This window comes from Triticum aestivum, chromosome 5B, assembly GCF_018294505.1.
Source record: "Triticum aestivum cultivar Chinese Spring chromosome 5B, IWGSC CS RefSeq v2.1, whole genome shotgun sequence".
Taxonomy (NCBI): domain Eukaryota; kingdom Viridiplantae; phylum Streptophyta; class Magnoliopsida; order Poales; family Poaceae; genus Triticum; species Triticum aestivum.
Window position 1 is genome coordinate 330,569,166 of NC_057807.1, and position 17,392 is coordinate 330,586,557.

At 41.9% G+C, this 17,392-nt stretch overlaps 1 protein-coding gene across 1 annotated transcript; it reads left to right on the plus strand.

Annotated features, from left to right (window-relative positions):
- The first annotated feature begins 9,178 nt into the window (after positions 1–9,178).
- On the plus strand, positions 9,179–12,777 carry LOC123116066 (polyadenylate-binding protein-interacting protein 8-like). Its single transcript, XM_044537075.1, has 10 exons — positions 9,179–9,559; positions 10,128–10,241; positions 10,347–10,391; positions 11,245–11,317; positions 11,420–11,532; positions 11,621–11,680; positions 11,757–11,804; positions 11,915–11,983; positions 12,403–12,464; positions 12,542–12,777. Exons 1-10 carry the CDS (start codon positions 9,182–9,184, stop codon positions 12,603–12,605), a joined length of 1,026 nt encoding a protein of 341 aa, XP_044393010.1. The 5' UTR covers positions 9,179–9,181; the 3' UTR covers positions 12,606–12,777.
- Positions 12,778–17,392: the final 4,615 nt, after the last annotated feature.

Genomic DNA, 17,392 nt, shown 5'->3' on the forward strand with positions numbered 1-17,392 from the left:
AATAAAGAAAGACGAGGCTCTGATACCAATTGAAAGATCATGGATGTCGCCTAGAGGGGGGGTGAATAGGCGCTTTAAATGAACAAATGCAGAATAAACCTAGCGGTTAATTTCTCAAGCACAAAACCTACAACAACTAGGCTCACCTATTTGCACCAATAACTTATGCTAAGCAATATAAACAACTAAGTGATAGCAAGATATATGACAAGAAACAATATGGCTATCACAAAGTAAAGTGCATAAGTAAAGGGCTCGGGTAAGAGATAACTGAGGCACGCGGAGACGATGATGTATCCCGAAGTTAACACCCTTGCGGATGCTAATCTCCATTTGGAGCGGTGTGGAGGCACAATGCTCCCCGAGAAGCCACTAAGGCCACCATAATCTCCTCACGCCCTCGCACAATGCAAGATGTCATGATTCCACTAAGGGTCCCTTGAGGGTGGTCACCGAACCCGTACAAATGGCAACCCTTGGAGGCGGTCACCGATCCCGTAAACTTTGGCAACCCTTAGGGGCGGTCACCGTTACCCGTCAAATTGCTCGGGGCGATCTCCACAACCTAATTGGAGACCCCAATGCTTGTCTAGAGCTTTACACCACAATGATTGAGCTCCAAACAACACCAACCGTCTAGGGCGCCAAGGCACCCAAGAGGAACAAGCTCTCGGGTGCCCAAACACCAAAGAGTAATAAGCTTCTCAACTTGAAACTTCCACGTATCACCGTGGAGAACTCAAACCGATGCACCAAATGCAATGACAAGGGCACACGGAGTGCCCACGTCCTTCTCTCCCAAATCCCACCGAAGCAACTAATGCTAGGGAGAAAAATGAGAGGAAGAACAAGAAGGAGAACACCAAGAAGTCCAAGATCTAGATCCAAGGGGTTCCCCTCGCATAGAGGAGAAAGTGATTGGTGGAAATGTGGATCTAGATCCCTTCTCTCTTTTACCTCAAAAACTCACAAGAATCCATGGAGGGATTGAGAGTTATCAAGCTCGAAGAAGGTCAACAATGGGGGAAGAACATGAGCTAAAGAGATAAGGTTCATTGGGGAAGAAGACCCCCTTTTATAGGTGGGAAAAAATCCAACTGTTATCCTCACAGCCCGCACAGAGTGGTACTACCGCTCCAAGGAGCGGTACTACTACCGGAGCGATAGTACCGCTCGTCCTCACGGTACTACCGCTAGGGATCACGGTACTACTGCAAAGGGTAGCGGTACTACTGCTTGCGAGCGGTACTAAAAAAATACATCCGTTCCTCCCACCGCATGACTTGGGACGAGTTTTTGTTCCGGAGCGGTACTATCGCAGTAGGACCCGCGGTAGTACCGCTCTGGAGCGGTAGTACCACTCTGGAGTGGTAGTAGAAAATTACATCCGCTCCAATTCGCGGTAGTACCGCTGCAGCCTTTTCAGAACACCAAAACTGCCACAACTTCTGCAAACGGACTCCGAATTCAACGAAACCAAGTTTGTTGGAAAGCTAGAGACAAGGCCTAACACAATCTTGATAGAAATAACAATAAGAAGCAAATTATAAAAGGCCCAAAAGAAAATGGTGATAACCCTTCCTCGAATAGGATCCGTAAAACCTCAAACACTGAAAATGCAATAGAAGAAGCATGTGAACTCCGTTTTCGATGAACTCGAGCTTGTCAAGAACATGACCACAAGATCTAAACACTCAAAATAAAATACAAATAAGAATCAAGAAAGATGATGCAAGGATGCAATGGTTTGAGCTCTCGACGAACGATACGATCAAGCTAGTCACTTGAGAGCCCCCCCTATCGATCATATAACCCGTTCTCCAAACAATCACCATGAGACCGGAAAAATATAAAACCTATCAAGGGAAAACCTTTGCCTTGCATGAAGTCCACTTGAGCTAGACGATGATGATCTTGACTCCCTCAAGTTGGACCACATTTCTTGATCACGCTCGCTCGGCGAAGACTAGTTGATTGCTCCCCATACTCCACTATGGGTGAGCCACTCTTTGGCACATCTTCACAAGTCGATTGACACAAAATGGACGGCAAGCTTCAAGCACTTGATCTCTTCGTGATGCTCCACTTGAACTTGCACACGGCAATCTTGATGACGATCACCACTTGATGTCGTGATACCTTCCTCTTGATGGAAGCCCATGAACACGTACCTAACTCCACATAGAACTCTCACATAGACCATGGGTTAGTACACAGTGCACAATGGACAATGCTTACCATACCATGGGATCACTTGATCCCTCTCGTTACATCTTCTACGCTTTGTGAGTTGATCAACTTGATTCACTCTTGACTTGGTCTTGATCAACCTTGAAACTTTCCAACTCTCTTCATTTGGATGATGTCTTGAAGATAAACATAAATGATCACACAATCTTCTTCTTCAAGACATGCTTGCAATAAGCTCAACACTCGCATGACCAATCTTTGGATAATTCCTTAATAGCACCTTGGTCAACACATAAACTCCTTGAAAACAACACATGCACTTCAAGAAAAGCCTATGAACAAATCCTTCCAATATAACTCAATGCAACCATTAGTCCATAGAGAATGTCATCAATTACAACATGGGGGCACCGCATGTCCTTTCAGTATCTCTACCCAAGCAGGCTAAAAAAGCCAACTGCCCTCCACATTCCAAGATCGTCCAGAATTCCCTCAAACACATTGCAACATAGTAGAAGAAGTTTCATGCATTCCTTTCCTTTCAAAATCTTCAATGCACCAGGATAGTCGTCGTGTCAAAGTGCTTCCTTGGTGCTTTAGGTGTCGTCCTTTGCACCATGATCCACTGGTCCTCTATGCTTGCAAATCCATCATATCGGGCAGGGGAAGTCAGCAACCACCCATTTGCAAACCTTCATCCAAACTTGAATGGAGAAACAGTAGTTGACGAACTGGTGTGTGCGCAACTCTCATGGTGCAAACTACAGAGCTAGCAATTGGCAATTTAGGTACACCCTCGACGCTCCAGACTGTCTGCAGTCAGGCAACAAGATCGTCCACTTGAAGAATTTGCATCGAGGCAGGGCCTTGGACTTCGAAATCATGCTAGGACAGGCGGACCAGTGGTTGGAGGAAAAGAACACGTCGTTAGGCGCTCCTGACGGAAAATTTTCTATCCCCCTCGTGTACCATACTGTTGTGTCCAGGAAGTTAGTTGATAGATTGATCTTGGAGACCATATCCCGCAGCTTGATATATTGTGCAATCGCCAGCTGCCAAGACCACCCCTGATGTCAGGAACTCAATTACTAGAAGCAGATGCGCGCTTTGTCGCGTCGTTTTCTCTCTAGTAGTCGTCATGTCAATAATAGGCTCTTTGGATTCACATGCTTCACTACATCAATGTGTACGTGGTTCCTAACTTCCTATGACATGCTTCACTGAATTTCTAATGCGGTGAACAGACATTGCACATGGTGCAAAATTCAATGAATAGAAGAAAATAAAGTTTGCTCGCGGCATATAACACAAGCTATCTCAAAGAGACCGATCATCAAAAATACAAACTTTATATTAATTTTGTAGCAACAACACTATTGTAGCACATGTTCACCATTTGTTGTGAAAGCCCTGATCTTGATTTGATATTCTCCACCATCTGTGCTGAAGGATAGAGAATAAAAAGGGCACCCAAGGTGTGCAGAAGAGCTCATGTGTTTTCACGCTTGTTGTTCGTAGATGGTTGTTGTTCTTTAAGGCAGAAAAACCTCGGTAAATGAGGTTGGAAAAATAATCAATACGTATGAGAGTGCAACCAGACAGCTTATCAATCCTTCCAAGTTTTTAGTCTAAACACATTTTATTTAATGATCATAGTCCAAATACATTAGGATACAATTTAGGTCTGAAGTATCGAGGAGCCACATATGCGTCCTAAGAAAGGCCTAAAGCGTGTTTAGCGAGACTATGTGCCTCGATATTAGAATCGCGTCCCTCGAAGATGAAGGAGCAAGCTGCAAACCATGTAGATAACACCTTCATATCTCGGGCAATGCTTGCATATAAACCTCTGATGCCCTTGTTGATGCTTATAAAAACTTCTTGACAGTCCGCAGCTATTATCACATGTGACAAATTTAAGTCTAGAGTCGGCGACAAAGCTTCTCGACAAGCTAGTGCCTCGAGAGATGTCGAGTCAAATATCCCCAAGTATGGCATCATGTTTGGGAAGAACCGTTTCCAGCACAACCAGAAGATTGTACATGTTTCCTTATAGGTCTAGATAACAATTTTTTAGGAGAAATACTTGGGCCTGCCAACTTTGGAAGGGCAAGTGTTGAGACTTGAGAGGGAAACTCCTAAATCTCCAAGTGCGGCAAACCAAATGCATCATTGCTTGGAATGACACTCTTTCGCTTGCATGAAAAGAAATGATGATTAAAGTTGTTGCACAAGCCATTCCAACCTATATTATGGGGGTCTTCAAACTTCCCTTGCTAGTGTGTGGTAATCTCAATAGAATGGTTTGTAATTTTTGGTGACGGTGCATCAAAAAGGAAGAGGAGAACTCACTAGAAGTCGTGGTCTAGCATCATGGTGCACAAGATGAAAGGCGGGTTGGGGTTCAAAGATTTCAAAGTGTTTTTCGACCAAAAATTGCTTGCTTGGCACGCATGGAAACTTTTAATCAATCCTAATAGTCTTTGTGTGCAGGTGTTGAAAAGCTGAGAGGACACCTTGAGGACACCATTTTATAGGCAATGCTTTGGCAATGCACGACATTCAGCACGACTCGAGCTGCTATAAAAGGGCCATATTTGACATATTGGAAATAGTGAAAATATCCATATCTAGTGGAATAGGTGGCTGCCACGGGAGTCGCCTGGCAAGCCCATCATGCTGCAAGGCACTTGCAGACTTCTCTAGGTGTCAGATCTCCTAGATGGCTAGGAGGCATTTTTCTGGAAAAGGGAAGTACCCCGGCCTCTGCATCACACAATGCACACAGCCATATTATTAAGCATCAAATAATTTCAAGTCACGAGTGCTACAAAATAAGTAAATAAATGGAAAAAGACAACCACAAGCTGTCGAACCCAAGATTGCATAGCTCATCCACCTAATCTACATTGCACAAGCGTTTCCAGCCGGCTGCATCTAGAGGCCATAATCGCCCACGTGTCCACACATTGTAGTGATGGCCACAAAAGGATTGAAGTTATAACTCTGCAGATAACCTGCAAGAAATTTGGAGAAGATGATATGTTAAAGATGAAATCATTCCGACAATTCCATAGTGCCCAAAGAAGGGAAAATTTTGTTTTTGCTACTCTAGATTTTGCCAGTTTTCCTTATGCCACTGTAGATTTTGACATTTCACTTTTGCCACTCTCAGTTTTTGACAATTATCACAATTGTCATTCCCGTGACAAAAGTAAAATTTCAGAGTGGCAATTGTGATACATTTCAAAAGCTAAGAGTGGCAAAAATGAAATAAAATTATCTTGCTTTTGCCACAAAATGGCAATTGTGATAATTGTCAAAAGCTAAGAGTTGCAAAAGTGAAATGTAAAAATCTAGAATGGCATAAGGAAATTGGCAAAAGAATGGCACAAACTCCCACATGGATTTGGCCCAGCTTATGATGAATGCCACATAACAATTTGGAAACAGATTTGAAATACTCATTGGTGGTGCTAAATTGTACGTAAAATGAACCGTACGCCAGATCAATGTAGTAAATGGACATGACAGAAATAAGTGATGAATTGTCTCCTTCTGATCACAAAAACAACATTTTTTGTTGTCATGCGAGTTACACTTAGTAAGGTTATCTTTGGAGAAGAACTACCTCCCTCTCCAAAAATCACATGAAAACTTTGATCTTGGAAGGAACCTTTATTTTCCAAATATGTTTCCAGCGAAAAATTGGTCCAAAATCCATAAGATCCGCATACATAGACTTCACAGTGAAGACATCATGCATTAGTGGTTAACCTCCATTGAAATGAATCTGGCATCTAGGTTAGATTAATTGACATCAATATAGAATCTAAATGGATCCACTTAGGTCATTTGTCGGCCAATAATGGCCTGCAAAATTGGATGTTCAAAGGGCTATCCCCAAGATTAAAAGCCACTCCTGTGAACGTTGATATTATCATCAGCATATGGACATCACCTCGAGCCCCCAACGACGTCCTTGCATGGGCTCTGGAGAAGAACAACCTCTGCACTGTACGTTCAGCCTATCGATTCACCATGCACGAGTGTTAGCGTCCACCGGCATGCACCACGAGCAGGGCACTGGATGGTCACTGCGCCATCTGGAAGATAATATGGGGCGCCTTGCTCCCCCAAACATACGCGTCTTCCCATGGCAGCTTGTGACCGACTCTCCCCTGACTTGGTAAAATATTTTTTTGCGTCACCTGAAGGCCACTAACGTGTGTTCATTGTGTTGTTTGGAATGCTCGAGGACCAGCTATGTGTAGGTGCCCCGTGCGGAGGACCTCTGGCAAACGGTGGCGATGGATAGGGTGCTCGCGAAGATCATCTCATTTCACAGTACTAGACCTAAGTGGTTGTCCGGTGTGTTAGAGCCACTCTCGGATACTTCCTGCATGGTGCTCTTGATGACATTGGAGATCATGGCACGTTCGCAATGAAATTATTCATGATAAGGATCCGCCCCAACTGAAACCTCCCTCCATTTTTTGCACAACTATGTTACTTCTCTCTTGTGTATCCAACAACATCAAAAGGAGGATTTCTCAAAAGGAAAAATGGTGATTCAAGATCCTACTTGCCATGTTGCTGCTTCCATCACTTCTAGGCAAGAAAAAAGGCATGAGATACTATGCCCGCCGGAGCACTGAGAGGCGCCACTCGAGGGATGGTGTAAGCAGAATGATGATGGAGCTTATTCAGAGGTGCAGCAAATGGGAGAACCCACACTGCTAAGAGATAGCTAGGGCACCATTGTGTTCAGGTCATGCCGACAGCTGTTCACATGCAGTAATGCCTTTATGGGAACTCAAAACTTTCGGGGAGAGGATAGCCCTTGCGATGGAGTGGAGCACACCGCTGCTCATACTAGAGACGGATAGCTTTGAAGTTGCGTTGATGATCTCCTAGCATCTATAGGTTAAGGGACGGGTCTCTAGTCCAGGAGATTAAAGGCCTTGTCAATGGCGATAGAAGAATATGTATAGACCATCGAGCGAGAGAGGAATAGGTTAGTCATGATCTCGCAGGATTGGTCGACTGAAAGTAAAAAAACTGCAATTTGGTTCCAGTCACGCCCTGAAGGGGTTATAAACTTGTGTTTGCTGGATCCACCTGATCAGGGTTAAGTAATGATTACGAAAGTAAAAAATCCTTGTTGCGCATGAACCTCACACAACGACATTGAATTAGACGAGATTTTTGTTCAATTCCGGCACTATGTGCCCACATATTTTTTGCATGCAAATTGATGAACCGTCAGGATGGAAATAGAACATGGAAGACATTATTCCTACGAAGGGATATCGTAGCAGCCACACAGCCTCAACCAAAACGCTAACCTAACAAGAACGAGAGTGGGTTCTCTCCCACCGGCGGGAGGGAGCGGTGGCGAGGTCCTCGACACATCCATGGCCCAAAGGCCATCGGAGATGGGGCGGACCGGCAGCGGAGCCAACAGGGGGGGGGGGAGGAAAGCCTGGGGTCTTTCCTTGTGGAGAGGGAAAGAGAAGGCGTGTTGGGAATTAATATAACACAATAGGAGTCTCTCCAACTATTTACAGAATTAAAAAGTGTTTAATGGTTATGCGTATCTTTTATCAAAGCATGTGTGATGAAACAGAGACACTGAATCTTAAAGGCAACAAGTGGAAGATAATAACCACGGAAAGTCTTGTAGATAACAAAAAGATAAGGAAAGTAAGTGTTAATTGCATACCAACAAATTTGGATATGTCAAGAGTCAAGACCATACTTTCGTAACGTTCAACCGTAACTAGGGTTAGGAAAAGCTAGGGCTCATCTAGCTACGGCAAGTAAGAATTAATGAGAGTTGAGACACAGTTTTTGATTGGCACAAGATGGAGATGGTGGTTGGCTGCATAGATAGAGATGTGCTATATTTGGACACGCGTCAAGGATGGATAAGAGGCGGGTGCATGTTATCGGCTACATGGTGATAACTGAAGCTCATATGGCGCCAGCGGGAGGTGGTTCACCAAGTAGGGAAACAATCATGGAGAACTGGTCGTATGTGGTCGCTTCGCTTTCGGTGTTAATTGAGAAGTAGAGGCACATAGTGATGATGTTCCCATTTTTTCGAGGGAAATACGATATTTCCTTGAATAGGTAGCATCTTTCGGTTACTCTTCTCTTAGAGGAAATCAAGACATCTTATAATGGATAATTTCCGGTAGACATTTTTGCTCGAGCTGAGATGATCACTGGAGTTTCTTTTGCTCACTGTCCAACGGAAGCTAACCTGGTAGCGCACCATCTTGCAAAATTTGTGTATGAGTCAAACACTAAAGTATTTTTGGGATGGTGATCCCTCTAGTATATTTTGCCTTTTGTAATAGCAGATTTAAGTCTGTTTGGATAAGAAATAAACACCGAGATGCTTTCCCTTCAAAGAAAAACATTTATAATTATGTGTTTTGTACTTTTGATGAACTTTTGTAATAGATCCAACTCATTTTTGCAAAACAAAAATAGTTATTACAACAGATAAATTAAAAGGCGGTGCTACCTTTTCAAAACTTGATGGAAAAAGAGAAGAACGCTCAAACATCACTGACGGGCCGGCTCAAACCGCTCTGCGTGCCCCAAGATTTCGTGTCATGCATGCATGCATGGCTCGAGAGTCGAGACGCGCCTCCGCAGCCTAGCCTCGCACATCTCTCTGAACACACCGCAACGATTCTTCATGCAGTTGTGCCCCCACAGCCTTTTCGGCCCCGCATGTCAGTGAGCGTGGTAACCATACCCTTGTACGTGACAACACGTTATCCGGAAAGTAGAAACTGACCTCAGGGAAGCTGCCGTGGAACGCGCGGCGCTGTCCCTTCTGCAGCCAGTCTACGGTTGACTTCTGCCCTCTATCCTTAGGATCACGCGGCGCAGGAGCGTACTGCATAAATACAAGCCGGAGATAGCACTCCAGTTCCAGTGCTAGCTCTACTGTTTCTCTTCGGCTCGATCATCCATGGACGCGGTGCGACGAAGCGGTGCGACGCCGGCGGACCAGACAGTCCAGAGGACAGTCACGGCGGCCACCCCGCTGCTCAACGCGCTTGCCAGGGAGTTCGTGCCCATGGGCGCCGCCGCCGACGTGCTGAACCCACTCGCCAAGGGGTCTTTGCCCGTGGGCGCTGCCGCCGCGCTTAACCCGCTCGCCAGGGAGTTCGTGCCGTGGTGGCGCGTTGGGGGCGGATCAAGGAGGGGGCTCTCGGCGGATGCGCCGGAGTTCGTCGTAACGCAGGGGCTCTACTTGCAGGACCTCACGGTGGTAGGCTACCCTGCGCGCGGCACCGGCGTCTACATCGGCAATGCAGTCCCAACTATGACCTGGAGAAGATCATCGGTAAGCTAAAGAGACAAAGTGCTAGCTACATACTCGTATCTCATATCTATATCCTATAGGAACGCAGATCCATCTTCGTTTTCAATTTTACTTTTGTCCCTCCTGCGCCACTTCTTCTTTCGTCCTCGATCTTCATTCTTGATTTCATTCTGGAGTTTTCTTGTTGGGGTTTTAAGCTTTCCATTCTACCAAGTGGACAGATCATAGTTGATCCGCTCAAGACCTTGATGATAATTTCCTTAATTTTCATTATTAATTGTGCTTGAGTCTCACCTAAGCTTGTTTCTTCCATGTTTTAGCCCATGTCATGTTTGCCTTTTTTTTTCTGGCAGATCTAAAGCAGATCAATTATTTTTCTCTTTGAAAAATATGGTGTATGTAATTCTTAGCCGCTTCAAACATCCCTCTCTTTTTGATTTATGAAACATTTCTGATCATTTCAACTATGCAACACAGTTCAGCATTGGCTACAATGTTATTTTCTGAGCCATCCTAGTTATATTGTTCTTCAAATTTGACACTGTATCATTACTCGTTTGGTAATTTGATGGATTACACATTTTTACAGAGGGTTAGGAACTACTCACAACAGGGAAGGACCAGGTATTCTTACCGGGTTCAAAGGATCCACGATGCAGAATTTGTGAGAAGAACAGTTTATGTTGGTGATATTGATCACACTGTAAGAATTAATGCTATTTCCATGTGCAATAAAAGCGATAATTTTGTGTAACTTGCAAATCTGAAGTAATGTGTCACTTTTGGATGTGACATTTGTTTGTTTCAGGTCACCGAACAAATGTTGGCTGGGCTCTTTGGGATATGTGGAGTTGTATGTCTAATTCCCACCCTTCTAAACATGATAAAAATATGCAATGTAGATTACTATTTTTTTGCTAGAATATAGATTACTATATTTATAATGTAGTTTTTCTTTTTGAGAATACAAGATCATGTGGATTATGCTCTCCATCGCTCAGTTCACATGCTTGACTTTCTCAGCAAAAAGTTCGCATGCTTGACAGATTGTTGGCTAATATATTGCAGTTATTTGCATGTTTATGTATTATATATCTTAGAAAAAAAACAGAGAGCAAGCCTTAGTTCAATTTAGCAATTTAATTGTTGTAGCATGTTTCTCTATGTCAATAAATCATATATGGAATTCATAGCCTGTAGCTAGCTAGCTATATCTAGGCTTTTATTGTGGACGAGTTTGTGTGAAGGTGTATGGGAAGGATGCTTTGATTTTGTAGTGTATGCATGTGCGAGCTGAAATAGATGGGTGAACTCAACATGGCTAATTATGTTTCATAGAAGAATTTTACATTCGATGTTTGGATTGCTTTTGGGGGTATGAGAATGTACTCGTGCATGAGACGTGGCTATTTAGCATAATAGTTTTTCACGCTATCGACATTTCATCTAATTAGCATATTTAACGCCATCATCTAATTGTTTTCATCAAACTAATGGACTTTTTTCACTTGATCAATTGGTTGTGGTGAGGTAATGTGTTGAGCATATTTGGGTGATGTTCTTCCTATTTTCATGTAGTTATGTGATTAACATAAATAGTTTAATAATTTCTAGTTCCCTTCTCCACCACACAGGAAAATAAATGTAAGTGCTATGTACCATTACATAAACAATGTGACTAATACATTGTTTACTCTTCTCAATAGGTTGTAGATTGTCGTCTTAGTGGAGACCCCACTTCTGGTTTTCGCTTTGCATTCATAGAGTTTCAGCATCAGGGTTAGTCACCATATCACATGCTCAAATATTGATGTTCCTCAAAAATCACTACAGAATGCAGTTCGTAAATAAGACCTAAAGCCAACCTTTACACATTTTCAGAGGATGCGGCTATTGCCCTACATCTTGATGGGATCATTATAGGACTCCACCCTCTGAAGGTAGCACCTTCTAGGAATGCAATCGCGCCTATCAAGCATTCGTTTCTTCCTCGGGTATCTACAACATAAACATCCTTTAGTGTTAAGTGATTCTTAGATGGCAATACCTCAAGCAAAAAAATAATGTTCAATATTATTGCAGTCTGAAGATGAAAAGGAGAGGTCTTCAAGGACAGTATATTGCACTAATATTGAACATATGGTATGTATAGCCTAAGGATTCGTTTGCACATGTTGTGTATTAGTGTTAATACTTCACTTTTAAATTTTACATATAGGTCACTGCCGCCGAGCTAAAGGACTTCTTCGAGAGATATTTTGGCTCGGTTAGCAAACTCAACAAAAAACATCATATATAATTGTGTTCATTTTTAAAAAAAATTGCAAAATAAAAACAAGTATAAGACATTTGTATCTGTGTTTCAATGGATTATAGGTTTCTCATGTAAGGCTTTTGGGTCATAACAACCATGCCACTCAGACAGCTTTTATTGAGTTTGTGGAGGTAATAATCTCAATCCATTATATCTTTTCTATTGTGTTATATATTTTACTTTGCTATAATTATATTTGTATCCTCCTCGTACTTATCATGTGGACATCGCACTTGTACGTGTGTGACTCACTCTATTTTCGTGTAGATATATCTTATGTTGATAAATCCACAAGCTACCTAAGTGCACACTCTTGCATTATTTTTCTAATGTTGATAATCACAAAATTGAACTAAAAATAAAGTTGTGATCTAAAATCTCTAGCTATTATGTCATTCTTTACAAGATATCTAATAACTATAATGTGTTTCTCAAGAGATTGTTTCCATTTTATGTTGACCACCAGAATGTTTATTTTTCATGCTGGGATTTTACTCATGATACGAAGACTAAATGTCTAAAAATGTACTTTCATCTATGTGCATTACAGGTTAGTGGCGCCATTATTGCTTTGAGCTCCAGCGGCATATACATGAGAGGCCTTGCTATCAGGTATGATAACCCGCCCCTAATTCACAATATTTTGCACGATGACAAGACCAAATAATTTTTACTTGTATATTTAACAGGGTGGTCCCTTCAAAGACACCAATCAGGACAACCTTCACTGATAATCCGCACCTTGATCACTAGCGTTGATAACTAACGGTTGCCTCTCTGTCAGTTGTGCCTTGGGGAATGAGGTGTTTTATCTAGAGGAGAACTCGTCCACTACTAGTTTAGGCAATCGATGTATGTGAATGCTAGTTCAATGCTATGTTGTCGATATTACAGAATAAAACACAAACCGGTATGGTTCCTATGACATGTTTCATTGAATTTCTAATGCGGTGAACCGACATAGCACATGGTGCAAAATGACCTAAATAGAAGAAAACGAAGTTCGCTCACAACAAAAAAACACAAGCTCTCTCAAAGCGATCGACCATCAAAAACGCAAAACATTATATTAATTTTGTAGCACGAACACTATTATCGCACATCTTTACCATTTGACATGACAGTCGCGATCCCGACTTGATATTATCCACCGTCGTGCTGAATGATGGAGAATAAAAAGGGCACTTCAACCCTCCCCCCCCCCCTCCCCCACAAGATGTGGGGAAGAGCTCATGGGATGTCACACTTGTTGTTCACACATGATTGTTGTTCTTTATGGCGGACACAACCTAGGTAAATGAGGTTGGAAACAAAATCAATATATCTTAGAGTGGAACCGGCCAGCTTATCAATCCGTTCAAGTGTAGAATCATGTTTGGGAAGGCATGTTTGGAGCACAACATGAGAGTGTACATGTTGCCTTGCAAGTCCAAATGACAACTTTTGGGGAGAAATACTTGGGCCTGCCAACTCTAGAAGGGCGAGTGTAGAGAGGGAAATTCCAAAACCTCCAAGTGCGGCTAACCAAACGCATCATTGCTTGGGGTGACACTCTTTAGCTTGCATGAAAATAAATGATGATTAAAGCAGTTGCACAAGCCATTCCAACCTATATTATGCGGTCTTCAAACTTCCCATACCAGTATGCGTTAATCTTAATAGAATGGTTTGGAATTTTTGTGGGGTGCATAGAAAGGGGAGAGGAAAACTCACTCGAAGTTGTGGTCTAGCATCATGGCACACAAGATGAAAGGTGGGTTGGGGTTCAGAGATTTCGGAGTGTTTTTCAACCAAACATTGGTTGCTCGACAGCCATGGAGACTTTTAACCAAGCTTAATAGTCTTTGTCTGCAAGGGTTTAAAACCTGATAGGACGCCTTGAGGACACCTTTTTAGAGGAAATGCTTCAGCAACCTGGCATGACATTCAACACGGCTTGAGCTACTAGAAAAGGGCCATGTTTGGTGTGTTGAAAATATTCATACCTAGGGGGATATGTGGCTGCCATGGGAGTCGTCTAGCAAGCCCATCACGCTGCAGCGCACTTGTAGATCCCGTTGTCGGATCTCCTAGATGTCCAAGAGGCGTCTTTTCAAAAATGGGAGTATCCCTTCCTTTGCATCACACGATGCACACAGCCATATTATTAAGCACGAAATAATTTCAAGTCATGAGTGCTCCAAAGTAAAACAAATAAACGGAAAAACATGACCATAAGTGGTCGAACCTGAGATTACATAGCTCACCCACCTAATCTATGAGTGGCTCGCCAGCTAAACTGGTTGAACAGACCCAACGTAAGCATTTCTAGTTGGCTGCACCTAGAGGCCATAATCAGCCGCGTCCAAACGTTGTAGTGCTGACCACAAACAGATTGAAGTTGTAGCTCTGTAGATAACCTGCAAGAAATTTAGAGAAGATGATCTGTTAAAGACAAAATCATTCCGGCAATTCCATAGTGCCCAAAGAATGGCACAAACTCCCACACGGATTTGGGCCTTCAACTTCTGATGAATGCCACCTAACCAGTTTCGAAACGGGTTTGAAATACTCGTTGGTGGTGCTAAATTTTACGTAACATGAACCATACGCCAGATCAATGTAGTAAACGGACATGACAAAAATACATGATGAATTGTCTCCTCCTGATCACAAAAACAAAAAAAAAATTGCCATGTCAATTACGTTTAGCAAGGTTATCTTTGGTAAGAACTACCTCCCTCAGCAAAAACCACATGAAAACTTCTGTTCTTGGAAGGAACTTTTGTTTTCCAAAGATGTTTCCTTCGAAAAGTTGGTCCAGAATCCATAAGGTCCACATACATAGACTTCACAGTGGAACACCATTAGCGGTTAACCTCCACTGAAATTAATCTGGCATGATAAGGATCCGCCCCCAACTGAAATCTCCCGCCATTTTTTGCACAGCTATGTTAATTCATTTTTTGTGTATCCAACAACATCAAAAGGAGGATTTTTCAAAAGGAAAAATGGTGATTCAAGATCCTGCTTGCTATGTTGCTGCTCCCATCACTTCTAGACATGAAAAAATGCATGAGATGTTACACCCACCGGAGCACTGGGAGGCGCCACCCAAGGGATGGCTTAAGCTGAATGTTGATGGAGCTTATTTGGAGAGTGTGGCAAATGGGGACGCCCACACTGCTCAGAGATAGCAATGGCTCCATTGTGTTCAGGTCATGCCGGCATTGTTAGCATGCAGTACTGGAGATGGATAGCTCTAAAGTGATGGGAACTAGAAGCACGCAGGAAGAGGATAGCCCTTGTGATGGAGTGGAGCACACCGCCGCTCATACTGGAGACGTATAGCTCTGAAGTTGCGTTGATGATCTCCTAGCGTGGATAGGTCAAGGGACGGGTCTCTAGTCCAGGAGATTAAAGGCCTTGTCAATGGCGATAGAATAATAGGTTTAGACCATCAAGCGAGAGAGGAATAGTGTTAGTCGTGATCTCACCAGGATTGGTCGAGTGTAAAAACTACAGTTTCGTTCCGGTCAGGCCCTAATGGGGTTTTAAACATGTGTTTGTAGGATCCACCTGATCCAGGTTAAGTAATGATTACGAAAATAAAAAATCCTTGGTGCATATCAACCTCACAAAACGACATTGAATCAGATGAGATTTCTGTTCAATCCTGGCACGATGTGCCCACATATTATCTGCATGCGAATTGATGAAAAATGAAAAAAAATGTAAATATTAGCATCCACAATTGAAAAAAAAATCCATGCAAATGCACCTAGTATACTTGAAAGAAGAGCTCAAGTCTCCATTCTGAAGCACCTACTCTTGAACTTGTCGCCATGCTAGCAAGTCTTAAACAAATCCAGGTTAAGCATTAATTTCATAAAGTACGTGTTCTTTGGGATAAAAAAATAAAGCATTCATGTATGTTAGACTGAAATTATAAAGAATCAGATGTATACTACCTATTTGACATGAAAGCTTATTGTTCGACTGTGAGAGCACCCACAAGCATTAGGTAAACAATTTTCCCTTTGTAGCCTACCTTTTCTGTTTATAATTAAGAAACCTACTTTTTTCTTGTTTCGCAGTGATCCTCCATGCACCTTCCTTACTAATTAACTAAAGCTCCATCCACTTCTAACAAGCAATTTACCATATTACTAAGATTTTTTTGTCAGACAATCATACTAGTTAGCATGTTTAATGAGATCATCTAATTGTTTTATCAAACTAATGGACTTTCCACTTGATCAATCGGTTGTGGTGATGTAATGTGTTGAGCATATTTTGGTGATGTTCTTCCTATTTTCATGCAGTTATATGATTAGCATAAATAGTGTAATAATTCCTAGTTCCCTTCTCCACCGCACGGGAAAATAAATGTAAGTGTTATGTACCATTACATAAACAATGTGACTAAAACATTGTTAACTCTTCTCCATAGGTTGTAGATTTCCATCTTTGAGGAGGCCCCACTTCTGGTTTTCACTTTGCATCCATAGAGTTTCATTATCAGGGTTAGTCACCATATCACAAGCTCAAATATTGATGATCATTAACAATCACTACCAAGAGCAGTTCGTAAAGAAGATCTAAAGCCAACCTTTACACATTTTTAGGGGATGCATTTATTGCGCTGCATCTTGATGGGATCATTATAGGACTTCGCCCTCTGAAGGTAGCACCTTCTAGTTCTGCAATCGTGCCTATCAAGCATTCATTTCTTCCTCGGGTACGTACAACATAAACATCATTTAATTTTAAGTGATTCTCATATGGAAATACCTCATGCAACAAAAAAAATTAATATTATTGCAGTCTGAAGATGAAAAGGAGAGGTCTTCAAGGACAATATATTGCACTAAATTGAACATATGGTATGTATAGCCTAAGGATTCATTTTGGCGTGTTGTGTATTAGTGTTAATACTTCACTTTTAAATTTTACATATAGTTCACTGCCATCAAGCTAGAGGACTTCTTCGAGACATATCTTAGCTCGGTTAGAAAACTCAACAAAAACACATCATATATAATCGTGTTCAATTTTTTTAACTTTTGCAAAATAAAAACAAGTATAATACATTTGTATCCTTGTTTCAATGGATTATAGGTTTCTCATGTAAGGCTTTTTGGTTCATAACAACCATGCCACTCAGATAGATTTTATTGAGTTTGTGGAGGTGATAATCTCAATCCATTATATCTTCTATTGTGTTATATATGTTACTTTGCAATAATTGTATGTGTATCCATCCTCGTACTTATCATGTGGACATAGCACTTGTATGTGTGTGACCCACTCAGTTTCCGGTACATATATCTTATGTTAATAAACCTAAGAGCTAACTAATATTCATACTCTTGTATTATTTTTCTCATGTTGATAATCACAAAAATAAACTGTAAACAAAGTTGTAATCTAAACTCTTTAGCTCTTATGTTCATTCTTTGCAAGATATCCAATAACTACAATGTGTTTCTGAATAGATTTTTCCATTTTATGTTGACCACCGGAATGTTTATTTGTCATGCCTGGATTTTACTGCTGAT

Coding starts and splice junctions, on each gene's coding strand:
- LOC123116066 (XM_044537075.1), top strand. CDS start 9,182: ATGGACGCGGTGCGACGAAGCGGTGCGACGCCGGCGGACCAGACAGTC. Junction 11,533..11,620: donor AGCATTCGTTTCTTCCTCGG/GTATCTACAACA, acceptor ATATTATTGCAG/TCTGAAGATGAAAAGGAGAG. Junction 11,984..12,402: donor CTTTTATTGAGTTTGTGGAG/GTAATAATCTCA, acceptor TGTGCATTACAG/GTTAGTGGCGCCATTATTGC.